At 37.6% G+C, this 26,946-nt stretch overlaps 2 protein-coding genes across 3 annotated transcripts; both read left to right on the top strand.

Moving 5' to 3' along the window:
• The first annotated feature begins 619 nt into the window (after positions 1 to 619).
• Positions 620 to 8,827, top strand: LOC143890413 (large ribosomal subunit protein uL13c-like). The gene is made up of 4 exons (XM_077395078.1): positions 620 to 862; positions 1,517 to 1,702; positions 5,156 to 5,317; positions 8,523 to 8,827. Exons 1-4 carry the CDS (start codon positions 632 to 634, stop codon positions 8,637 to 8,639), a joined length of 696 nt encoding a protein of 231 aa, XP_077251193.1. The 5' UTR covers positions 620 to 631; the 3' UTR covers positions 8,640 to 8,827.
• A 2,664-nt stretch (positions 8,828 to 11,491) lies between these two features.
• On the top strand, positions 11,492 to 26,734 carry LOC143883780 (Putative methyltransferase family protein). Of its 2 annotated transcripts, XM_077387094.1 has the most exons (9): positions 11,492 to 11,633; positions 11,745 to 11,876; positions 13,018 to 13,080; positions 13,265 to 13,331; positions 13,446 to 13,546; positions 24,540 to 24,584; positions 24,688 to 24,987; positions 25,085 to 25,187; positions 26,324 to 26,734. In XM_077387094.1, the coding sequence occupies exons 1-9, from the start codon at positions 11,613 to 11,615 to the stop codon at positions 26,407 to 26,409; spliced, it is 918 nt and encodes a 305-aa protein (XP_077243209.1). In that variant the 5' UTR covers positions 11,492 to 11,612; the 3' UTR covers positions 26,410 to 26,734. The 2 variants fall into 2 exon arrangements, with proteins under 2 accessions (XP_077243209.1, XP_077243213.1); XM_077387098.1 differs by lacking the exon at positions 11,745 to 11,876 and having other exon boundaries at positions 11,553 to 11,633.
• The last annotated feature ends 212 nt before the right edge of the window (positions 26,735 to 26,946 follow it).

Genomic DNA, 26,946 nt, shown 5'->3' with positions numbered 1-26,946 from the left:
CACCATCTTTAAATGCACGAGGACTCAATCAGCTTAGTGTTTCTAATAGGGGCTGTTTGGATACGGAGAATCCAGGTTTTTAGTTTGAAAGCATTGGAAGTAGGCTGCAGACTAGGTTTCACAAATCTCTCCCCCATCTTAAGATTTCCAAAACCTGGAAATACGGGACGATCTCCTACCCTCTTGCTTGACGGAAACAAGGGTGAGAAATCAGAAAACGAAAGACGGTCTCGTTCTTCTCTAGTCTCTCATCCAAGATCTTGAGGAAACCCAAGATTCTAAAATCCGCGTATGGGGGAGAGATTTTAGAACCCTTTCTCTATTCCTAGCCTTATTGTTCTTTTTTTGGTGCATAGGTTGTGACCTAATCCAAGCCTCGACCATTGAGCTACAAGCCCAATCCTATTCTAGCCTTAATCTTCTACCCATAGGTAAACTTTATCTGAGGGAAGAATTGGTAAACAAAATTTGAAAGTTATTTCAAATTTTTGTATTTTGGGGGGAGTTTTTTTATTAAAAAAATTACACACTCAACCTTTCTCTAACGACAAAAATACCCTTTACCTGAACACCTCATCTAAAGTCTCTTATAACGTTCAAGTGCAGAAACCTTTTGGGAGGGAAATCTGAAATGGCTATGTCGTGTGGGTGTTCAACCATTCTCTCAACTCCCTCCTCAAAACCCTTTTCTAAGAAAACCAGTTTGAGATCTTCGTTGTTGGGATTTTCAAATTTCCCTGTTGCAAAGAAACCTTCTCTTTTAGGTCTTGTTACGATGAAGCTTCAAATATGTTGCCAAGAAGTACCCACTGTCCCTCTAGAACATCGTTGGATGTTCGAAGATTCTGAGATCAATGGACCCGTAATATATCTGTGATTAAATGTGAATATCTCTGAATGATTGTGGAAAATGATATGAATTCGGACATGGGTATGATTATTCAATGGAATTTGAGTGCATTAAGGGTTTTGAAAACAAATTTTTTACATTTGTAATTAATTTATAAGCTAGGAGACATTTGAAAATGTGTTGGTACATTGATTCAAATCTTTCATCAATTAGACTGAAATACTGCCAAAATGGTCATGGGTTTTGAGGAGACATTTAGGGTTTTGACAACAGATTTACAGTTGTAATCAATATATAAAAGCGAGTTCATAGGAGACATTTGTAGATATATTGTTACATTCGTTCTAATCTTTCATCAATTAGACTGCAATACTGCTAAAATGTTCATGGGTTTTTATTGGGCATTCTTTAATTTCTCACAGTTCAAAATAACTCAAAAAATTGAAGTAGGGATCCTTTTTCTTTTCTTTTCTTTTTTGCAATGAAACCATGGATGTTACAACTCATCATATTGTAATCGTCAAAATTTTCAAACCCCCCAGCATACCCATTTTTTATTTATTGTTTCGGGGTTTCAGTTTATCTTTGAAATTTCTTTTGCTACTGTTTTGCCTTTTGTCTTGGTTCTTAGGGGTCTCTTTGAACAATCTATGTGCTTTCTTTCAGGATATCTGGAATACAACTTGGTATCCTAAGGCTTCAGACCATGTCAACACAGAGAAAACATGGTATATAGTTGATGCAACTGACAAAATTTTGGAAAGACTAGCATCAACAATTTCAATACATATCTGTGGAAAGAATCTAGCAACATATACGCCTAGTGTGAACATGGGAGCATATGTTATCGTGGTATGTATTATGCACCCCTTTCTCTTCATCATCTGATGTTCATACTTACAGATAGCCTATAGAAAAATTACATACGAATGAATGTTGTTGATGGGTTTCAAGAGAATGAATTGTTTTGTATTCTTTCATAACACGTAGTTGATGCGTACTAACCCGAAAAAGGCTTCCCCGGCCAAACTTAGTATCGGTCCTCACAAGAAGCAAAAACTTGAATACCAGACTCTTTTTAAGAGCCTTGTGATGCAGTGGTATTAGCAGACGTTAGAGAAGAGAGGATGGAGGTGAAGTCTCAGCCAATGAAGTAACTGAACGGACCAAGAAGCTTGCCACTTAGCTCACAAAGTTCACAATTCCTGAACTTACTATCAGTTGCCTTCTCTGTTGCAAGTATTGACCTTTGCTGTAAAAAGTAAATCCCACTCAAGCTTATACTTTCCACATTAGCATGTACCTAGCTAAATGCAACTCGTATGAAACCAATGGATTATACTATTTATGATGTAGATCCTTAACTCTTTTTCAAGTAAAGTTAAAACTCTAGGTTAAGGCATTCTCATGTGACTGATTCAAAAACCATTTACACAAGCAACAAATAGGCATAAGGAAGAGCATAGTTACTGTGAGCTTTGGTCTAACATGGATTAACTCCCACTGTTGCTCCTTAGAAAACCATCAGCAATGAAAAGATCCAATTCCAACGCATGATCGAGAGAGAAGGATGCCCATCCTATGCTAATAAAACCATTTAAAATGAAAGCAAAGCCAGACATCTCAATTTCTTTCTAAAATGGCAGAATCACTCACTTAGGCACCAGATTTGAGCATTTCTCAAAATTAAAACTCAATTGCTTAGATCCAATGCCCAACATTCATTGATTCAAGCACTAAATTGCCTTCCTTGGACGGTTTTCGTTGCCTCAGTTCAATTTGTGTGTAGCTCTATTCAATTAGACAAAAATGCATCCGGATCATGCAATTGGTGATCAGATTTTGAAAATGAAATTAGAACTCAACCTTAAAAACGTCTAGGCTCAGATCTATTGCTCCAAATCACAACTCCAGACCTTGATTATAGCTATCACAAGATTCGGTTCTGTCAATAGAGGACAGATTGCTTCTTTCTTAATTTGCCCTTGCCATGGCTGTTCCACCAAAATCTTCAATGTTTCTTAAAATGTAAACCAGTTTTTGAGATCCATGAGAATTCAGCACCAGGATCATAATTGCTTACATACACACAGAGGCATGTTCTACTTCCATGAAAAAAACTTAAGAAAATACAGTCAGCGCTTTACCTAGAGTTTCTTGATGGAGATCTTGAAAGCCAAGCATAGAGATGCAAGGCTCGAGTACAACTGGTCAGTTCCTTGCAAACAAGGAATATCTTGATGAAAACAGAGAGAAGCTGGTAGATCAAGCTCAGAAAACCACCTTTATTCATCTAGGCAGGCTCACCATCATGAAATCTAGAGGAAAGATGCTAAGATACCTTGCATCACCTTGGCAGCACATTCAAATGGGTGCTGGGAAGGGTTTTGGAGGGAACGAGGATCCCCTGCTGTAGGGCAACTACACAGGCTCTACCCAACCACAAAAGAACTTAATGGGTTATGTCATTACTCGAGTAGAACCAATACGGTTCTCTTGGGAGAGATGATGGGAAAGCGGTTGCAACATCCATCCTTCCCGCCCTTTCCCAATTCAATTCCCCAAACTCTTGCGCTAATTCTTTTACCCCCGCCCTCCCTCTCTGAATTCTTTTAAGAAGTCTTCATCCTCCCTATCAATCCTCGGATCACTATAAAGGTCATATTTTCAGATATGGCTTCTTGTGTCTTTTCCCATATCCTATGTTTATAATGATTCTGATCTCCTCTAGTATCTCCTCCCAAAGAGAGAGGAATGTCTTCTTGTGGTTCTACTATTTGTCCCACTCAAGAAGGGGCAGAAGCTAGTAAGATAAGGTGGCATAGTTTTGAACAAGTTCCTGAATGCAAGCCTAAAGGTCATCATATTGATGCTACTGAAGATATTGATCATGACATTGATACATAGCTTCTAACTATGACGAATTTCTTAACTATGTATCTTACGCTTAAAATAGATTGATTTGATAGATTTAGTAAAAACAATGTCATGTTGCATAATATGGATTCCAAACATTTATGTTTGTATGTGAATGAGTCGAATTACTTGTCCCTCTGTCTTAGTGAATTCTCTTTCCAAAGATTGTAAAAAGATGTTCCACTAGAAGTATTCTTGTTATTGCTTTGATACATTCCCCAAAAAAGTGGATCCTGCTCGTAAGTTGATTAAGGTCAGGCAACATAGAATGCCGAGTTAGGAGCTCGAGTTCAACGTTTTGTTGATTCCCCTAGTGGTGTTAGGGAGCCCTATTACGTAAGGAGGTGCAAATAGACTAGTAGCATTGTTGTCTCTCCCTTTCCTTGGGTCGGCTGGCTTTTTCAGGTAGGGCACAATAACATGGAATAGATAGATTCTCGCTGGCAGCTTTTTAAGCCTAGAATCACTTCACTACACTCACCTTAATGCACTTGAAGAATCACAAGGGACTTTCTTACTTTGCCTTGCTTAAAGATAAATTGGTAGAGTAGTATTTTCATATTTAGAAATGGAAGAGGCACATTTTTTTTTTCATCGAATAAACAAGGCAATTTTTAGAGGCGACTGATATCCGCACACCTATGTTTTATAATGGGATGAGTCAGTTTATTTTACACCTCTATGATTGGATGCTTAGAGCTTTTGGGGAATTGTAATAGCCTTTGACTGCTGGTTAAAGAATGTAAAACAAGTTGAGTTTGCCCCATTATCAAAACATGTTAATGTGGATGTCAGACCCCTATTTACGTCGTGAGAATAAAGAAAGATCCTCCTCTTTGTGTCACCTTTTCCTTGAAGGTGGTCAGTACACACTCTCGGTTTGTAATGTCATGATCAGCTTATTTTATACCTTTCCAAAAAAAATGATCAGTTTATTTTATAGGCTTACTGCCCGATTAAGGGTCTCATTAAAAGATAAAATAGAGGAGGCACATGCAGGGACACATGCGACTATCCTTTTAGGGTCTATGGTTCGAATGTGGTTTATAAACCATGGGATCCTTAGAAATGAATTTCATTTGCAACTGGAGTGAAGGAAACAATCAAGTTGTATATAACTTCATGGGATCTGCTACATTAGGAATCTCTACATATCAAGGTGGTAGGACTACTTTTAAAAAAAAATCCATATCAATCAGCAACTCACCCTCCTACTTGCCTTGGCTGAGTTCCTTTCCGATTCCTAGTTTTTCACTATCAAATCAATCAAAAACTCCATTGGCTCTCCTGATTTAATGAACAATTGAACCTGTCAGTCATTGAACCGTCCAAGTTGACTCCTTTTTACCATGTCCTTGGTGTGCATTCCTAAAAAAAAGGTGAATGCAGAAAAAAGTTGTAGTATCAGGTAAAAAGAGGACCCAAAAGCTCTATAGGAGGCATTCAGGAAGACCTGGTGACATGAAGGTCGAAACATTTGATCAGTTACAGCAGAGAATTCCAGAGCAAATAATTGAACATGCTGTTCGTGGCATGCTTTGTAAAGGAAGGGTAAGGCCAAAGCTCTTATCATTTTTTATTGTTCATTTATTTTCTTTTATATGTTGATAAATTCATTAAAATGGCATGAAGATGAAGCTGCGGCATTGCTACCAAACTATGATGTTGAATTACAATTTCTATTTAACTGGAAAAATCTCATAAGCTAGGAGATATACATGTTTATATAACACCATTATACTCCTACTACTTTTGACAAAGTAATGAATGGAAAATAGGGCTGTTGGCCGAGTAAATCCTTAATTTTACAAAATATAAGTATCAATACTTCCTGGATATTTTATATAAAATGTTGACATGCTATCTGCCATGTCATAGGTGATTAATCTGGTAGAAAAAAAAGATTTGTTACCTTGAGGGCCAGTTTGGATGCAAATAGTTACCTTTTAGATTATTGGTGTAAGTAGTCAATAGGGAGGAGACAAACATTTCTAATGTTTGATCTACGTAGGATTTTCCTGGTAGAATAGTGATAAGTAGTGTTTGGTTGTTAATCTTGTAACAGTAATGGGAGGGGTGTCATTACCAATATATAGACAGAGGAGAGAAAAAGAGAAAAAGCAAAATTCTACTCAGACAAATTCTTCCTTTTTTGAGGAGGATAACATGCAAAGTATAAGTAGGGAACATGTGTGCCACGTCACCAGACAAGCAATAATTAGCTTTGAATCTTGTCTAGTAGTCTCTAGGGATTATGGTGCTAAATTGGCTACCAAACACCATAAAAGTTACCAAAACAGCATTTTTCTACTTGGGACATCCTTGAGGATGCCAGTCATGTGGCAACCAAACAGACCCAAGGGTCAAGATAAGTAAACTAACTGATTGCAGCCGAAATCCAATCAAATTCAGGTTCAGGCACTTCTGACTTCTGGTTGAGACGGTCAAACAGCTAGTGGGATCCTACTCTTAGCATTCTGGATACTTTTTTTGAATCAAGATAAGCTCCCTCTAAAAGGTCATAAATCATAATAGATTAGATCCTTCTTTCTTATGCCTGCCCATGAGGAACTTTTTTGGACTGGAGTCCTTTGTGCTTTTGCTCTTGCTTTGTGTAGTTACGTTTTGAGTTTCGCTCTATTGTGGTCCTCTTTCCTAGGAGGATTTCGATGATCGATTGGTTTGAACGAAAAAATGATCTATACTTGGGTTCATGATGAACAATGACAAGAGTCAAGGCAACATGCTTGTAGAAGGGTCTGGGTGGGGATGCATTTCCCTTTCCATGCACATTCACTTCTAGGGTAATCAATGATGAGGTGACCTTCATCTGAAACAAATGGTAATGTAATCAGTGATGTGACAAGGTTTAATATCTTACCTGGGTTGGTGAGGAATGCATGGAGTCACGGACCAATTTCCATGCTAGTGTTTTTCCTATTGTTTGCGCTAGTCTATATTATCTGGATATTGTGGCAAGTGCTTGATAATGTGAGGATATGGGACAAGGATCCTCCAAATTCCAAAATCTTTAGATACAAATACCACAAGGATCTGTTCATGGTTTTAAGTTTTGGCGTTTCGGCCGAAATATTTCGATTCCGGTTGCTACCGAAACGAAATCCACTTCGTTTTGGAAAAATAAAAGATTTCGTCTGAAATTTTGTCCGAAACATGTAATTGTTTCAGATAAAAAAGCAAGATTTCTGTTAAAAAGTCAACATTTCAATAGAAACCCTAACAAAAATCAACTCCACCCACAGAAAAGAGAAGAACAACGAGATTCCTTTAAGTTATTTCTAAGAAACGACAAAAAATAAAAAGAAAAACCAGTTGTGGAGAATACTCAACTCAACTCAACTAAGCCTTTGTCCCAAACTAGTTGGGGTCGGCTAATGAATCCTTTGGTGAAAGAATTTACCCGGCTCAAATTGACTAAGTCTAACCCTGACACTAGTTGTGGAGAATCTTACCTGAATTTCAGCCGTGATTTTTTACCGAAAATTTTCTGTGATTTTACAAGATCTCGGCCGAAATTTCATACCCAAACCTAAATGTTTATGTTTCGCTGATGATCGAAACCGAAACCGAAACCAAAATTTAAAACCCTTGATTTGTTATGTGAGTGTCGAATATGGGTAAGGATCCTTTAAGAAAGTGTTTAAATAGTTTAAACCAGACATGGTTTAAATTTTGAAAAGTACACATCTCTCTTGTACAACAGTACATATCAACACATTCTTTCTCAGAGACCAACCTCTTTAGCATAGGATTCTCATTTGCTTTATGATGAGAAATATAAAATGTTAACTTACCAACTTCTCCAAAAGCTTAAGCTGTTGGAGAAAGGCGTTATTTATCTTTTATACTTTAACACTCCTCCACATGTGTGGCCCACTTGGCAAGCACGTGGCACATGTGGTCCCACTTTGGGCCGACCATCGCATGTGGATCTTTGCTATCCGGGAGATTTGAACTCGAGACCTTTGGCTCTGATACCATGTTAACTTACCAACTTCTCCAAAAGCTTTAGCTGTTGGAGAAAGGCGTTATTTATCTTTTATACTTTAACATAAAAAATAAAGATAAATTTACAACAAGATTTGTAGGATTCTTGTTTTTTTATGATTGACAAATGTAAACAGGACCAAGAAGAATTGTGCTTAAAAGGTCATATGAAAGACTAGTCACCTACCAATTGAGGCAACACTGAAGAAAATCCAAAAATGAGGATATGGATCATTTATATCTGTCACGTATCGCACACCCATATCCTTACTATATCTCCTTTAGTCGAGTACTCTACCCATTTTGAAGGATTCAAGTTTCATACTTTCATAGGGGCTAGTAGTAGTAGCATTTGATTACATAGAACATTGTGTATTATCTGATACAATTTTCTGTATCACATGTTATTAATATTATCTATCATATGTCAAACATGCAATCAGTTACGAATTCGCCCAAGGAAAAATAGGAAAATGACTTGGCGAGTCAAATGAGTTTTGATGGCCTCATTACCGCCAAAATCGGGTTGACTCAGGCGAGTCAATGATTGAATTGGCAAGATTGTAATTGATGTGAGCGCGTGTGTGTGTTAACGAATTTATATATGGGAGCATTGAAACCTCTGATGTATCCAAAGTTTGAGGGTCTCTGCATATGTTATTGCTTTTTTATGATTAGTATTGAGCAACAAAGAAAAATGATGTGCTTCCCTACCAAAGAAGTTTTACATTTGTATTGCATTGTGCAGCTGGGTAGGGCGCTTTTCACACACCTCAAGGTATACAGAGGGCCAAACCACCCACACGAGGCCCAACAGCCCATTGACCTGCCTAAAAGGGATAAGAGAATACAAGTAGAGAAATAGATGAGAGGCTGATTTTCAGGTATCATGCAATGCCCCTTCTTCGTGCTTCCATATTTTGTTGTTGTATGGACTCTGCGGGGATTTCTTTTCTTGATTCTTTTTGTGTTCCCAGATTAAGATTGGCATCCCATCTTGTTCTTCAAATTCTCTTTTAGTTATGCTGGGCATGGAGTTCAATTGTGCATGGAAATTTATTCAATTTTTATTTTTTTTTGGCTTTGTGTCGCCACTTTGGTTTGATTAATCAGTGCAGGTTGTTAAAGTATAAAAGATAAATAACGCCTTTCTCCAACAGCTTAAGCTATTGGAGAAGTTGGTAAGTTAACATGGTATCAGAGCCAAAGGTCTCGAGTTCAAACCTCCCGATAGCAAAAACCCACATGCAATGGTCGGCCCAAAGTGGGACCACATGTGCCACGTGTTTGCCAAGTGGGCCACACGTGCGGGGGAGGTGTTAAAGTATAAAAGATAAATTATGCCTTTCTCCAACAGCTTAAGCTATTGGAGAAGTTGGTAAGTTAACACAGGTTTAAGATGTTGTATAAGATGTTGTATTTTCTTAACACAGTTAAGAAAATATTGCTCAAAAAATGGTAACTCCCCATATTCAAATCCAACCCAATTATCCACCTCCCCATCAACTTCCGGCCTCTTTCTCGTCATCAAAACCAATTTCAGTTACAGAACCCAACTTCCCCACAAAGCATTTTTCAGTAACTTTTTTTTTTTCTTCTAAAGTTGACTAAGTATATTTATACTATGAAAATTACATTGGGACCAGGGGTCCCAACTTGCATTTACATAGCATTACGGTCAAGAGCAGAACCATCAAGTGAAGCATTTTTCAGTAACTAGCCCTCCTTTCTAAACGTTACAATCAACAGCTCTCTGTCACAACAACAGGCTCCGACGCAGAGGCCTGAAAATTTGAATTTTGGGCAAGTAACCAAACCCCTTACTAATCCTTCATTGCCACCTTTGTTACCGACTCCATTGAGGCAATAACGCAGCCCATCTTTTAATATATAATGACGAACGACCAGAAGATAATGGTTTGATGTATGAAAAAAAATCAAGGGGCCATGGGATAGTGCAAAGAAGTTAATGGGCAGATTGAATTTTTTTTTAATTTTATTTTTATTTTTGAAAATTTTCTTTCCATTAAAAATAAATATTCCATGGAAATACAAATTTCTGGGTTCATCTAGAATGAAATTTTCCCAGAAAGCAAGGAAATTTTTGGATTCTGGAAAACAGATTTTGGTGGAAAACAAGTTAGCCAAGCTCTTGAAAAATCACTTCCTGGAAAATGTTTTCCTCTCTCTCTCTCTCTCTCTCTCTCTCTCACACACACACACACACACACACGACAACAAAAGGTTCCCAAATTTAATCTAGATTTTGACTTTTCTTCTTTTATCTATGTTTCTTCATTAACGGTTCATTTGGAATATATTCGGGTGACTCTTATATCATGGATTCACAGAAAAAATAAAACTTTTCATTGAAAATAAATATTCACAATAAAATGAAATTCCACGGCCGGGGGGGGAATTTTTCGGAAAAAAAAAATTCTACGAAAAATGACTTTACCCAATTGTTGGAAAATTCATTTTTCCTGAAAAATTTTCTATTAAAAACTGTCCCTATATCCAAACAGCTCCTATATGTCCTTGGTCTTAGGGTGTAAACGAGCGAGCCTAGCCAAGCTCGGCTCGGCTCGGCCAGGTTCGCGAGCCTTAACGAGCTTTTGTTATATTAAGTTCACACCCCTCATCTTCCCTGGACAGCCCTATCTAGTGTAATCCGACTACTCTCTTTACACTACGGGGGGTGGTCCAAGTAACAAATGGGATTCCAAAAAAGAAGTGACATATTTTGCCTTTCCCTTTCACTCTCTGGACAACTCTTTTAGTGTATATATTAATATATAACATATATATTTAAATATATTAAATGCTTAACGAGCCGAGCCGAGCCTGGCCTATCTTGGGCTCGGCTCGTCGGCTCGTTAAGGATTCGAGCCGAGCTCGAGCAAGCTTCCGAGCCCGAGCCAAAATTGACACCCTTACTTGGTCTTGCTATAGATGGTGCATGGAGAAAAATTCAGTACCATTGGACGATTCTAACCCAACAATTTGTGGCCACTATGGAGGGTGAGAAAATAATGATGTAATTGTGTGAAATGAATTAAATGGTAGTCTACCAGAAGACTACTTAGTTTATCTCCTTGTCTCCTCCATATGTTGGTATGCCAACTTGGCATACCAACAAAATACTAGCAATATCCAAGTAAAAACCCACTTAAGAGGTAATTTTTTTTTTTTGCTAGTCCAATCTTGGGATCCATGCATTCTCTTTCTCGCTTCTCTCGATACATTAGTAATGACGCCCCTATCCTTACGCTACGAGGTTGAAAACCAAACACTACTACTTACCACTACTTTACCAGGTTGATAACCAAACACTACTTGCCACTACTCAACGAGGTTAGTACGAGGAGACTACTTGGCTTGTCAACTCCCTCTTGACTACTTAGAAGAGTTTGAGTACGTAGACAACACATTAGATTTAGCTTTTGGAAGCTCGTATGTTTTTTGTCCTTGGTTGCACTAAAGCTAAGATAGTTTAGGGGTTTTGCTTTGTATTTGGGTGCCATGTCAGCAAAATCTCTTGTTTGGTTGCCAATATAGCATCCAAATCCTTGAAGACTACCAGACACTACTAGTACTTATCACTATTCTATGATAAATTCGCACCCCATTAAAAGAGGTTATGTGGCAGCTTTTTTGACGTCAATTCACGTTAGAGCAGAGCGAATTATCCTAAAGGAGGTGCGAATTTATCATCGCCCAAAATTCTAGGTAAATCAAATGTTTGTTTCTTGAAAGATTACTTGGGTTAAAAACTTAAAACTTAAAATAGCAGAGTCTGCTCAGGCTAAGCAACGGAAGAAAAAAAGAAGCAGCAGCAATGGCAGAAAACCCTAACAAGGTAATCGCAAATCATTTTCCTTTTTCTTCTCTTGAAATCTTTTGATCTTCTTGTTCTTATACTGAAAGATTACTCCTTTCTAATATCTTTGGAAAAAAAAAAAATCTGTAGAAATCAGATCAGCAAATGTTCCCTTTCTTCTCTCTCTCAAATCAAAACCAGATGGATTTAGGGTTTTTCGGTTCTTCGAAGAATTCTACTCCACCACCTCCTCCTCCTTGCATTGAGATCCCTTTCTCAGAGGTAATTCTCATTTCCAGGATTTTACAAGCTAAATCCTGGATTTGATAAGCTAAAACCAAGATTTTACAATCCTGAAAATGTACAATCAAGGTTTTAGTTTATAAAATTCAGGATTTAGCTTGTAAAATCCAGGTTTTAGTTTGTAAAATCCAGGATTTTACTCTACAATCCTCGATTATAATTCCCTTGTATTCAAATCGTCTGTTAGGGTTTGGATCGGGAACGATTCCGACCATTAACATACATTACCAAAAGAAAAGGAATTGAATTTTAGATTCTACTCAACATTGAAACGTAGTGTGATTGTGCTTTAATCACCTCATGTTTGAGGCAATGTATCATTGCTAATACCATTTCATCTGTTTTCTGTTTTAGTCTATGTTGCATCAGTGGGGTACGAGTGTAAGATTTGTGGATTTCGCCATTTTTTAAAAATTAATTATGTAATTTTAATTATACCAAATATTACTTCTTCGTGAAAATTTTCTAAAGGATTCATTAGCCGACCCCAACTAGTTTGGGACAAAGGCTTAGTTGAGTTGAGTTGAGTAATTGTACTAAATATTAGTAGGTTGAGTGTATAATGTTTTATTTTCATATAAAAGTATAAAAACTTACTATTAGGATGGATAAAACTTAAAACATGCAGTAATTGTAATGTTGTGGTAGCTTTATTCAAACCAAAAAAAAAGAACAATTAAAAGAGACCTAGAAGTGTCTCTGTGAATCTTAAAGTATTGGAATCCGAGACGTGTCCCACACAGATTCTTCGCCCATTCATAAGAATCCATGTAGCATAGGTTTTGGTAATGTTAATGCATAACTATTGTTGTGAAACAACTAATTACTGCAAAAGCTTAAGCTGTTAGAGTTGGTTTTATTTAATCATTTATAATTCAACACTTCCCCTCACGTTTGGCCCCTCTTTTTCTGGGTTGGCCGTACGCATGGATATTTATCAAGAGGTTGTTGGGTTTTGAACCCAAGACCTGCTGTGAGACAATAGCTCTCATACCATGTGAAAGAACCAATTGCTCCAAAAGCTTAAGCTGTTAGAGTTGGTGTTATTTAATCATTTATACCTTACCAAGTTTCCCTGCAACTTGTGAAATAATATTTTTTTTATGTGTCTGAGGAACAGGTTTCTTCTGTGAAGTCTACTATGGATTGTGTTAATTTGAATGGAAAGCTTACTTTGCTTAAGGTAAGGTATTTACTTGACGAAATGGAAGTGATGCCTGAGACTGAGTTAGATAATTATGAATGGATCCAATACTACACCGTGTTAATTTGAATTGAAAGCTTACTTTGCTTAAGGTAAGCTATTTACTTGATGAAATGATTGAGTTAGATAATGATGAAAGAATGCAATACTAAATTTCTTTTAGGGCCGTGTGAGTACTTACGATGTTTTTGGTGTATCCAACTCAGATTTGGTCCCTGGGAAATATGAAGGTGCATATTCTATCTATTTTTCGATAGATATTGCTGAAACTCTTTTATTTTCAAGGAACTCGACAGTATGAACATGAGCACTTCTGAAAAGAAAATTGTTGTTTGTGGAATTAGGGGGGCTGAAGCTATGGGAAGGTTCACTTGATCTGGTTAAGACACTTTATTCTGAAATTCAAGATGGAAAATTATCTCTTGAAGGAAAGCGAGTATTAGAGGTGCGCTGCTTGTACTCAGGTGATAGTTTACTTTCTCATGATCTGTGACCTTCTAATATGCCAACTCCTTAATTGCATATGATTCCCTTTAATATCTAATGTTCACACCCTCTTCGTCTTGTGCTGTCATTTAGTCATGACAGATACTTCTGTGACCCCTTGTTTTTGAGGTTGTCTTTATGTTTAGCAGCACAAAATAAGTGAGGTGAGTGTATTTTTTATTTCTATTTTGAATGTTATAAAATAAGCAAGTATGTTGACTTGTTAGTTGGGTTCTAAGTGAAGGTTTTCGGGTTTTCTTGGAAGAATAAATGTACTTAGCAGTTCACGGTTCAAAGAACTTTTGATTTTTGGAATGGGATATTTACGAAATCCCCATGAATATTGAATTGGATCAAACCTTATTCCATGGTATTTCCATGAGATTCCTCTTGCTTATTCTTAAACAAGCCCCCGGGATATAGAATAGTAAGAACGTTTGAATAAGTTTGTTTCTTTATCAGATCGTAAGAACCCCCTTTACGAAGATCTCTTCCTTCTCTTTGGGATCGAGGGGAGTGTGTGTGTGTGTGTGTGTGTGTGTGTGTGTGTGTGTGTGTGTGTGTGTGTGTGTGTGTGTGTGTGTGTGTGTGTGTTGCTGGAAAATTTCTCAATCAACCATAGAATCAGATCTTCCAAATTGGGTAGGAGACTCTTGTAGACTTCTTGTTCTCCCTTTTCCAACTCGCCCGTCCTTCTCAATTTTTGTTTTGTTGTTTCTCTATTTCTTATTGCTATTCATCCTTTTAAATTTTACATCTCCAGAAACCCAGCTAGACTGTTTTGTAGTTCAAGAGACTTGAGTACTTTGTAATCATAGTTTCCCTTTCCATGCACATGGAGGCTTTGGTTTTTCGAAACATGCTTTTTACAATTGAGGCTACTTCTCTTGCACCTGTTCCAATAAGAGCCATTGTGGTTCGTGGAGAATCATCCATTCAAATATTTTTGTTACCGTTCTGATGCAGATAGTAGGCCAAATAAGTGGCATATTTTCCCATTAGGATTTATTTCCATGTTTTTAGTTTCTAGGATTTTATTTCCATGTTTCTAGTTTAGGACTTTTATTTTCCATGGAATTTTATTTCAATTGCCTATAAATAGGCCTCATGTATTAGAGATTTCAAGTTTTGGATGATTAATAAAAATTGATTGGCTTCTCCCCTCTATAGGTTTTCTTCTTCTTCCTCTTTCTCCTCGATTCTTCCTCTTCTACTTCTCCCCTATCTCTTCTCTTCTACTTCTAATTCTTCACTTCTTCTCCTATTCTTCTTCTTCTCTTCTTCTACTCTTCATCCCCTTTCTTCTATTTCTCTTCCCGGTTCTATATCACGTTCTTTCATACTATTTATTGACATCATCTTATTTTTGTTGTGCTTCTATGTGTACTGTATTCCATTTTATTTACGTGGATACATTTGGTTTATTGGTTCCTAAACCTGGAAAATCTGTGAACTTATATCTGAAACTCTAGGAATTATTCAACAAATTAGGCACTTCCCATAAATTTTACGTACATTAAATGCTACGGCCAATGGCAATCTTTATCCATTGATTCAATGCAAAATATCTTCCCTGTTTTGAACACTCACCAGCAATCTACAAGTAACTATTTCCCTTTAACGTAGGAAGATCTGGTTACCCGATTGCGCAGTAGCATTTTAGCATGTTGTGGTGGCTTGTTTATGATTTGCTCCTTATTTTTGAGGTCATAAGGTCCGTTTATGTTTTGGGTTGGTTATTTCGAAACTCCATTGGTTAGGATACTCTATAACCTTGATTCATTGGCCAAGATCACTGATATGCCAACTTGGCATGCCAGCACACTATTGCTGCTCCAACATTGACTATTCCATGTATTTACACGAATACTTTCTTGGATTATAATAATTTGATTCTGCCCAACATTCATATATCCCAACATTCATATATCTAAGGTTTCCAATAAATGTTGTGAGGAAATAAATCTAGGCATCAATGAGCTCATGAAAATAACATTAAATATGCATTAAACGGACAACCTAATGGATCTCTTTCTTTTCTTTTCCACAAACTTTATTAACAAAGGAAAAGAGACGTATGAATGGATTCACATCAAGTAAGAGGTAGTGATCCACATACAAGTCAGTATTTTCAAAATCCCATCTGTGGCTAGGGCATTATCAATATTTTTGCCTTCTAAGCACACGGAAAAAAGCATCTTGAGTTGCGGCCGTATATTGAATCTTGTCAATTATTAAGGATATTCTCCAAGTCTCATGTCCATGAGAGAGTCTCGCCCGATGCAATAAGGTTGTCCAACAAGGATGGGAAAATGCTTTTCGCAATTCTCAAAATAGCTCATTTATCGTTTTTTCTGAGTCTCTTCATTACTTGCCACCACCATCTAATCTCTTAAAAAATCTTTTGTTCTGATTCTTCAGAACTCCTCTCACTAAGCCCCATTGGTCAATGAAATCCTTGATCTTTCTTCTTTCGTAGCCAGATCTCCAAACATCTCCTAAGATTCCATTGATTTTTTTTTTCAAATGCTCTACATAATGCCCATCTGATGCGCCATCCTGAAGTACTTCAACCTCCTTGGTGTGAACAGGGATTTGAGAAATTGTTCCCCATCTCCTTGCCGCTGTTGAGTGTATGAAAATCTTATGCACTGATTCCACATGATACACGTAGATGGGAACCTCTGCTTCCCATGTAAGTGATTTGAGTCAGTATTTTATCCATTCTGTTTGTCCAATAAGCTGCCATGGCGGATGAGGATCTACCTACACTCCTTTGAACATAGTAAGTGCTCTCCCTCCAAAGTAATAGATCTGACCTTTGCACACCAGAACCGCCTTCGGCGACTTGACAAGTCCTCCTTTGGTGCTTTGGATAACCTCTAGAGGGTTTGACAGTGGGTTCTGCATTATCATGGGTCAGCAGGAACCATCTAGCATACCCTACATGTTCAAGTTACATTGAGAAGTGCACATTCACAAATAAGGCCTTGTTCGTTTAAGATTACGCCAACCGATTTTTGAGTTCAAAACCAATTATTGGACTCAAAATTAAACGTAATTTGAGTCCAATAATTTGTTTTGAACTCACAATCGGTTGGCGTAATCTTAAACGAACAGTTCCTAAATATGCATAGGTAACATGCATTATTTGTTATGTATGGTTGTTGTGGATTGTTATGACAGAGAAAGAGCAGCCCCCCCCCCCCCCCCCCCCCCCCCCCCCCGGGGTGGGGGAGGGGCAATTGCCCCCTCTGATTTTTTTAGGTAGGATTTTTCCTTACTATATTAAATTCAAAAAATGCCCTTTGCCCCTCTTCAATTTTACTATTTATCTTGTAGAGGGGCTATGCCTTTATCTCAAACCCTATGCCATTTCAAAAAAACCTTAATCCCTAGTTTTCAGCCTAGAATATTTTTTTCGTGAAAACCGCTCTTGGCCCTTGTTTCTCTCCGGTCTCCTCTATCTCATCGATTTCCCTTCCAGCTAGAGTTCCATGTATATGCTAAAATCTAGAAAAATATGTTAAAATCTCTCTCTCTCTCTCTCTCTCTCTATATATATATATATATATATATATATATATATATATATATATATAACTTTTCTCATCTTATTCTCTCACTATCTCATATAAGAGATTTTATATCGTGGACGGAATATAGTTTTGGATGATTTATTTGGAGGATCCCAATATCCCATTGATCATACAATCCTAGCCTTCTTATCAATGAATGTTTCCTATTCAAAAACTGCTTCTCATATTCTATTTTGGCCTTCCAATTTCGGGTCACCAATCAAATGGCCAGCATGATCCGATCAGAGGGACATTAAGGATGTGACCAATTCATAGCGGGACCGGACAATTACGCTTAAATTCCCGAAAGGCTACTGATGTTTGCATAATTGCACAAACTTAGCTTGAACTTTGACAGATGTTTAAATTGTAAAAGATAAGATCATATAGTTTGTGAAATTATTATCAGTAGCCTTCCTAAAAATGGCAACATTTCCACCCTCTCTTGTTTTACTTTTATTGAAAATAAAGTTATTTTTAGGAAATGACAAACAAAGAGGGCTGGAAATAGCATTGCCCTTAATCATCAATTGAGAACCAATTTAAATTTGCATAATCAACCCATAGAAAGCAATTTGAATGTAAGTGTTTTTTTAATTAAAAAGCAATTTAAATTGAAATTTGTATCATTTTTTGAATTTTCTGACTTTATAATAATTTATTGCTTACTATATATCAGTTATTCTCTACCCCCTTGGAGCCAATTCCTGGCTCTGTCCTGTATCCCATCAATTTCCCTTCTAGCTAGAGTTCTATGTATGTGCTAAAATATGGGAAAATGTGCTAAAATCACTATCTCTCTAAATTTTTTTATAAATCACTAATCTTTCTCATCTCATTCTTTTAGTACCTCATATCAGATATTTTATATGGTGGACGACAAATAGTTATGGTTGATTTATTTGGAGGAACCCAATATCCCATTGATCATACAATCCTAGCCTTTTGATAAGTGAACTTTTCCTATTCAAAAACTACTTCTCATATTCTATTTTGGCCATCCAATTTCAGGTCACCAATCAAATGGCCAGACTGATCCAATTAGTGGGACATTAAGGATGTGACCAATTCATAGTGGGACTGGACAATTACGCCTTAAATTGATGTTTGCCTAATTGCATAGACTCAGACTCAGCTTGAACTGTGACAACTCTTTAAATTGTAAAAGATAAAATTATATAGTTTGTGAAATTATCATCAGTAACCTTCTTGAAAATGACAACATTTCCACCCTCTTATTTCCTTTTTATTGAAAATAAAGTTATTTTTAGGAAATGACAAACAAAGAGGGGTGGAAATAACATTTCTCTTAATCACGGATTGATAGCCAATTTAAATTTGCAGAATCAACCCATAGAAAGCAATTTGAATGTAAGTGATTTATTAATTAAAAACAATTTGAATTGAAATTTGTATCATTATTTGAATTTTTGGACTTTATAATAATTTATTGCTTGAGCATATACTAAGAAAAGAGACTAAGGTCTCAGAGAATCAGTTTGGCTTCATGATCGGACTATCGACTATGGAAGTTATCTTCTTGATTAAGAGGTTAATGGAGAGATTTAGAGAAAATAAAAAGGAACTTCATATGGTTTTCATTGATTTGGAGGTTAAATTGATGTTTGCCTAATTGCATAGACTCAGACTCAGCTTGAACTGTGACAACTCTTTAAATTGTAAAAGATAAGATTATATAGTTTGTGAAATTATCATCAGTAACCTTTTTGACAATGACAACATTCCACCCTCTTATTTCATTTTTATTGAAAATAAAGTTATTTTTAGGAAATGACAAACAAAAAGGGGTGGAAATAACATTTCTCTTAATCACGGATTGATAGCCAATTTAAATTGCAGAATCAACCCATAGAAAGCAATTTGAATGTAAGTGATTTATTAATTAAAAACAATTTGAATTGAAATTTGTATCATTATTTGAATTTTTGGACTTTATAATAATTTATTGCTTGAGCATATACTAAGAAAAGAGACTAAGGTCTCAGAGAATCAGTTTGGCTTCATGACCGGACTATCGACTATGGAAGTTACCTTCTTGATTAGGAGGTTAATGGAGAGATTTAGAGAAAATAAAAAGGAACTTCATATGGTTTTCATTGATTTGGAGAAAGTGTATGATAGGGTTCCCAGGAGTGTTATGTGGTGGGTCCATGAAAGGAAAAAAGTGCCTACTAAATATGTTGATATGATTAAGGATATGTACGATGGAGCAGTAACTAGTGTCATAACTACGGATGGCACGTCTAGTGAGTTTCCAATTGCAATAGGACTGCACCAAGGATCGGTTATAAGCCCTTATCATTTTGCACTAGTTATGGATGAACTTACGGAGGGTATCCAGGACGAGGTGCCGTGGTGTATGTTATTTACAGATGACATAGTATTAATTGATGAAACCAATGCAGAAGTTAATGCTAAGTTAGAGTTATGGAGAACTATTTTGGAATCCAAAGGTTTTAGACTGAGTAGGACTAAGACAGAGTATATGGAGTGCAACTTTAGTAATGTAAGGAGGCGGGGTGAGGATGTAGTAAATATGACTGGACAAGAGGTACCTAAGAGGGATATCTTTTGCTAGCTTGGTTCAATCCTACATAAGGAAGGAGAGATTGAAGAGGATGTTAACGACATAATGGAAGCATGATTCAAGAGTTCTGTGCGACCGTAAAATACCTACCAAGTTGAAGGGAAAGTTTTATAAGACAACTGTTAGGCCAGCCATGCTGTACGGCTCTGAATGTTGGGCCACCAAGAAGCAGCATGTGCATAAGATGAGTGTAGCGTAGTTGCGAATGCTTTGATGGATGTGCGGCCACACAAGGTTAGATCGAATTAAAAAATGAAGACATCCGTAAAAAGGTGGGGTGGCACCAATTGAGGAGAAGATGAGAAAGCACCACTTAAGATGGTTTGGGCATATACAATGTAGGCCTTTGGATGCTCTAGTGAGAAGAAGTGACTCGTGCCAAGTTGATGGAGTAAAAAGAGGTAGGGGTAGACCGAAAACAACTTGGGTCGAAACAGTGAGGAAAGACTTGAGGGCTCGGAACATAACAGAGAACATGACCTTGGATATTATAGAATTGAAGAAAATGATCCTTTCATGAAAATTTTCTAAAGGATTCATTAGCCGACCCCAACTACTTTGGGACAAAGGCTTAGTTGAATTGAGTTGAGTATAATAATTTATTGCTCATTATATCAATTATTCTCTATCCTCTTGGACCCAATTCTTGGCTCCGTCCCTGTTTGTACCACTCTCATTCAAGCATTTCACAGCAGTATGATCGCACAAGAATATTACTTTATTTCTTTATATTTATTTTGTTGAAACACTAGGTAGGAAACTGCTTATACAACAAACACTAGGAAACTACTACCCCTGCAAAAAAAATAGAGAAAGGAAAACACGTTTAGGTGTTGCCTGTCGTGAGGCCTAATGAGTTGGTTTTCCTGCCGTTGGTCCTTATCTCTCCACTACTTCCAGTAAGAAGACTGATGCTCTCCATCTTCACCACGAGGGTGGCAAAATCTAAGAAGAAAGTCGAAGAGCTTGTGCTGTAGCTGCTCATCTGAGAATCAGTAGAACCTCCGTTGTAAAGTTGTTGATCTGAATGCAGAAGCCTCTTATTACCGACCAAATTCTTATAGTAATTGTTGTCGAACACCATTGATGTCAAGGTATCAAGAGGAGAAAGATTGTTGTCGCCGCCCGTGCTCGGACAGTTGGACTTCAACGAGGTAGCGAAAGACGGATCGATGTTAGTCTTATTGTAGATTTGAGCTTGGAATAATGTGTATCTTGCTTGGCCTATGGTATGTGTTAGAAATGAGATTATGGTTAGAGAGAGGAAGAAGAAGAAGAGGAATGGAGAGGATGGAGTCTCCACTAGGGAGCTCCTCATGTAAATGATGTATATATAGGCCCCAAATAGGGCATCCAATGTATAATGACTGCAATACCCCTAATCTACAAGCAATGACTAAACTACCCTAAATACACGTTATTTAACACTCCCCCTCAAGCTGGAGCGTATATGCTATGGAACTCCAGCTTAGTACAAAGAAAATTACAACAACTACAAATAACAAAAAGTACATAATCCCATACACACATCTAGCTTGATATAACACTCCTCCTCAAGCTGGTGTGGTGACTACATAATGAAAGCATAGTAAAAGATAACGGCCATCATGAGAGTACACTCATCGAGATTAGCGGCCACCAAAAAAGGAATAGCTCCCCTGGAAGGAGCACTAGGTGAGAGCGATCAAAACAGGCCTCCCCTGAATGAGAGCCCAACAAATAAGTCTGTAAACCACGAAGGATCGAACGAAGGCACCTCGGTAGAGAAATAGCAACGATCCATCGAGCAAAGAGGGACACACCAAAGGTGCGCACATGAGCAACGACGAAGCACCACAAGCGGAAACACCTGCTAAACAGCACCACGCTAATAGAAGAATAGCAATCGAAGGAGAAACCCTTGGAGACAAGGTCAATAGGGAAACCATCGCCTGGAGATAAGAAAATGAGAAGATAACTAACACCCGATAGGGAAACCATCGTTTGGTGACAAGGTCGACGGAATGAACATCGTCGCCAAAAGATAGGAAGAAAAGTAGGGAGAAGACAAGGTCGACAACATGAACATCGTCGCCTGAAGAGAGCTAACCAACGATGGGGATACCATCGCTCAGAAAGAGAGGTCAACGGGAAAATCGTCGCCTGTAATAGAGCCGACCAACGATGGGGAAACCATCGCCCGGAAAGAAGGTCGACGGGGAAACCGCCACCGGTAAAAGAGCCGACTAATGTTGGGGAAACCATCGCCCAGAAAGAGAGGTTGACAGAAAAAATGAAATTGTCGCCTGTAAAAGAGCCGACCAACAATGGGGAAAGCATCGCCCGGAAATAGAGGTCAACGGGGAAAAATAAAACAGTCTCCTGTAAAAGAGCCGACCAGTGATGGGGAAACCTTTGCCTCATTGGATGTCCTATTTGAGGCCTATATATACGTCATTTACATGAGGAGCTCCTTAGTGAGAGACTCTCCATCATCTCCATTCCTCTTCTTCTTCCTCTCTCTAACCCTCGCCTCATTTCTAACACATACCATAGGCCAGGTAGGATGCATATTATTCCGAGCTCAAATCTACAATAAGGCCAACATCGATTCGTCTTTAGCTACCTCGTTGAAGTCCAACTCTTGAGCACTGAGGGCGACAACCTTTTTTCCTCTTGATACCTTGATGTCAACGGTGTTCGACAACAATTACTATAAGAATTTGGTCGGTAATAAGGGGCTTCTGCATACCGGTCAACATCTTTATAATAGAGGTGTTACTGATTCTCAGGTGAGCAGCTACAATACCTGCTCTTCGACTTTCTTCTCGGATTTTGCCAGCGCCATGATGAAAATGGGGAGCCTCAGTCCTCTTACTGGGAAGTGGTGGACTGAAGAAAAACCAACTAATAAGGCCTCACGACGAACAACACCTAAATTTGTTTTCCTTTCTCTGTTTTTTTTTTTTTGCAGTAGTACTAGTTTCCTAGTGTTCTTAGTATAAGTAGTTTCGTACCTAGTGTTTCAACAAAATAAATGTAATGAAATAAAATAATATTCTTATGCGATCATACCGTTGTGAAATGCTTGAGTGGGATTGGTACAAATAGGGACGGAACCAGTTCCGTCCAGGCATTGGCCTCGGGGGGGGGGGGGGGGGGGGCAGAGAATAGTTGATATAGTAAGCAATAAATTATTACAAAGCCCAAAATTCAAAAAATGATACAAATTTCAATTCAAATTGTTTTTAATTAAAAAATTACTTACATTCAAATTGCTTTTAATGGGTTGATTCTGCAAATTTAAATTTGCTATCAATTGATGATTAAGGGAAATGCTATTTCCACCCCTCTTTGTTTGTCATTTCCTAAAAATAACTTTATTTTCAATGAAAAGGAAATAAGAGTGGGTGGAAATGTTGCCATTTTCAAGAACTATTATATAATTTCACAAACTATATAATCTTATCATTTACAATTTAAAGAGCTATCAAAGTTCAAGCTGAGTCTGCAATTAGGCAAACATCAATTTAAGGCGTAATTGTCCAATCCCACTATGAATTGGTCACATCCTTAATGTCCCACTGACTGGATCATGTTGGCCATTTGATTGGTGACCCGAAATTGGATGGCCAAAATAGAATATGAGAAGCAGTTTTTTAATGGGAAAAGTTCACTTATCAGAAGGATTGTATTATCAATGAGATATTGGGTTCCTCCAAATAAATCACCCACAATTATTTGCCATCCACCATATAAAATCTTTGGTATGAGTTAGAGAGAGAATGAGATGAGAAAGATAGTGATTTATACAGATTTAGAGAGAGAGAGAGAGTGAGTGATTTTCCCACATTTCAGCACATACATAGAACTCTAGCTGGAAGGGAAATCGATGGGATAGAGGAGACCGGGGAGAAACAAGGGCCCAGAGCGGTTTTCACTAAAAAAATATTCTGGGCTAAAAACTAGGGATTAAGGTTTTTTGAAAAGGCATAGGGTTTGAGATAAATGCATTGCCCCTCTGCCAGATAAATATTAAAATTGAAGAGGGGCAATCGGCATTTTTGGAATTTCATATAGTAAGCAAAAATCCTACCTAAAAAAGTCAGATGGGGGCAATCCCCATCCCCCGGCTCCGTCTCTGGCTATAGAGTTGCGCTTCTATGGTGCATGTGCCTATATTACTGGCTACTACCCACCCTAGAAATTCATGGATGGGCCTAGTGCTTTGGTATACAAATTGATTCCCTTTCATTCTCGGATAGTTGGAAACATCGTTCGGGATTTTATATTTGCTCTTCTTATGGGGCATCTGTAATTTTTTTATAGTCATTGGGGACCTCCAGTTAAGCAGTTTGCAAGTGGACTTGCATGAATGGTGGCTTCTGAACAGAAGATACTCGATATGTTGTCTACTTTTGTGATGATACAAAGGTATTCCTCTAGTATTTAGGCTTCTATTCAGTCAGATCCTTGTCCATGTCTAGGTTATGCAGTTAATTAGGCCAAACCCTTTTGAAGAACCAATTGGCAACTGATGCTCTATGATGAGATTCCATAAATTTTATCAATGATGCTTATATCTGCCCTCTTTTCTTTTTTCGAGAGAGAGAATGATGCTAGTAATTTCTTTATGTTTTCGTCATAAAAAAATTATTTTATGAGGTTTCTGGCAGTAGTTTCTAAATTCAATTTTCCAATACTGTGAAATCAAACCAAAGCAGATGTTTGCCACGTGCTAGCCTTTTTTTATGTGTCTGCCACTGACTTTCTCTCACTTCGTGCAGCTTGGATGTGGTCATGGTCTTCCTGGGATCTTTACTTGCATAGAGGTGAGACATCTTATACATGTTGGCTTTTCCATCTGCCAAATATTTAAATATGAAAGTTCTTTACGTTGTTGACTGTGATATCTCCCATAATTTGTTCAATCAGGGTGCAGCTGTGGTTCATTTCCAGGACTTCAATGCTGAAGTCCTTAAATGTCTTACCATACCAAATGTAAAAGCAAACCTCTCAAAAAGCTCAGATGAGACAGAAAAGAGTGTGCCAGCAGAAGTTCGCTTCTTTGCTGGTGATTGGAGTGAAATTCATCGTATGATCTTTCCTGTGTACCAACAACCTTCAGGTTCTAGCTCAATGCAAGATCATTCCGATGGCTATGATGTCATTTTAATGGCAGAAACCGTCTATTCACCCTCTTCTCTTCAGAATCTGTATGGGTTAATAAAAAAGGTAAAGCATTATTTTTGTCAGCAGTTGCTTGATTTTATCATTTTTTACAAATTCATGGATGTTTTGAGTCTTAAAGCTCTATATAATTTATTTACAGTGCCTGCGCCACCCCGATGGAGTTGTTTATTTGGCAGCAAAGAAACATTATTTTGGAGTAGGAGGCGGGACGAGACAGTTCCAATCTGTTGTAGAAGAAGATGGTGAGTTGTGTTCCACTATCTTGTATGCATACTCATGTTTACGTTGCATCCATACATAAGTATATCCGACATGAGTATAGAAATGCATGCATGGTACATGTGGGTGCACATTACATGCATGCATATGTTGTACACACTACACACACCAGTGCTTGAATCTCACCGAGTCTGCTTCGAACTTGGCAAGTCCTGTACAAAACGAATCACCCACAAGTATCTACATGCTGAGCTGTCAAAATCTCATTGATTGATGATCATCAACCTTTCTGAGCAAAGAATATTTGGCAAGCTTTTCATCGATCCGTCCATCGGTGAAAGGGTGGGTCCAAGTTTTGTCAGTCTTTTAAGCTGTTGCCATGACTTATACGCTCAGTGAAAGTCTTCAAAACCTTGGCAAGGTCGACTCACCCAGGCTTCTAGGTGAGAAGACAAGGGTATGGGTTTTTGAACAATGGGATGTAAGCAAACATAATAAGTGCATACATAATGTTAGATGCACATAAAGCATCTATGCATTGATAACTCTGATGCACATGCATCTTTATATGTGACTAAGAAATACATACACAAACACTTGTACTATACTATATTCCTCCAAATAGGGGTGCAACTTAGGTCGATTTTTGGGAATTCGGGTTGAGCTTTTACCATAAAACCAGGTCGGGTCTGAGTTGATTTCAATACATTTTTCAGCAAAAGCCCAACCCGACCCGACCTAATTGTACCCCTACCTCCAAATAAAGAGAACATATTATATAGTATAAATATGAAAGTGGAAATACAACCAAATGGAGGTGAAAATTTCAATTCTCTGTGTGTGCCCGTCCATCTGTATCTACAATTGTACAGTGCATGCAAAACATATATTAGTATATCTGACATTAACGTATCGATGCAATATATATTCATTCTATTCTTTGTGTGCATGAATGCGTGGTACACATACAGATACCCAATACTCATACATGCATATTCATGTACAGAGAAGTATTATATCTAAAATTCATATTTTACATATATTTATGCATAAATGCCTGCAGGAATAGAGCACACTGGTTTCTTCCACTTTTCTGTCCTGCTACAGTTTATGTGATATTTATATAGAGGTATTAATTATTTGGCCCATTTGTGTTCAGGTGTTATGGAGGCTTGCGTGATTACCGAAGTTGCAGATGGTTCATCGAATGTCCGGGAGGTATGCAAGTTCTCATTCAAGAAGTAAACATTGATTCAATGAAGTGTTCCAGGCTAACAGCAAATAACATGGACACAATGGTTTGAGCGTAATAGGGTAAACACAATGGCTAGTAACTCGTAGATTTACACCAAATATAGACCCGTCTAACTTTGGGTAGAATTCTTAGTATTTATACTGTTTGTCTCCTGTTGCACAGAGAACTGTTTTTGTTTCGAAGTCTACAGCCATTATATTTTTAATTTTAGGTTCAGTGCAGCAAATGACATTGCCTGTTGTAACTGATTGGGTTATTCATAAAACTTCAAATACTTATTTTTTTCTTTCGAAGTCTACAGCCACTATTTATACTTATTTTAGGTCAGCCACCAAGATGTTTATTTTGAATTCATAGGCATTATTTTATGCCACCGTAACATTGCTTTTTTGCTATATGCTTATAATGTATGAGTAATATATATTTGCAGTCATGTCGAAAGCAGTGGACACATTCCAAGCAATCAATGGCCCCCACAAATAATTAGAATGTAGTGAGGTTAACATGTTATAATTAGTGATGCGCCT

The sequence above is a fragment of the Tasmannia lanceolata genome, unplaced genomic scaffold, assembly GCF_043159265.1.
Source record: "Tasmannia lanceolata isolate RefF3 unplaced genomic scaffold, GAP_Taslan_0.1 ptg000002l, whole genome shotgun sequence".
NCBI classification, from domain to species: Eukaryota; Viridiplantae; Streptophyta; class Magnoliopsida; order Canellales; family Winteraceae; genus Tasmannia; species Tasmannia lanceolata.
Note: the sequence above shows the minus strand (reverse complement) of the source record. Positions and strands in the feature narration are given on the sequence as shown.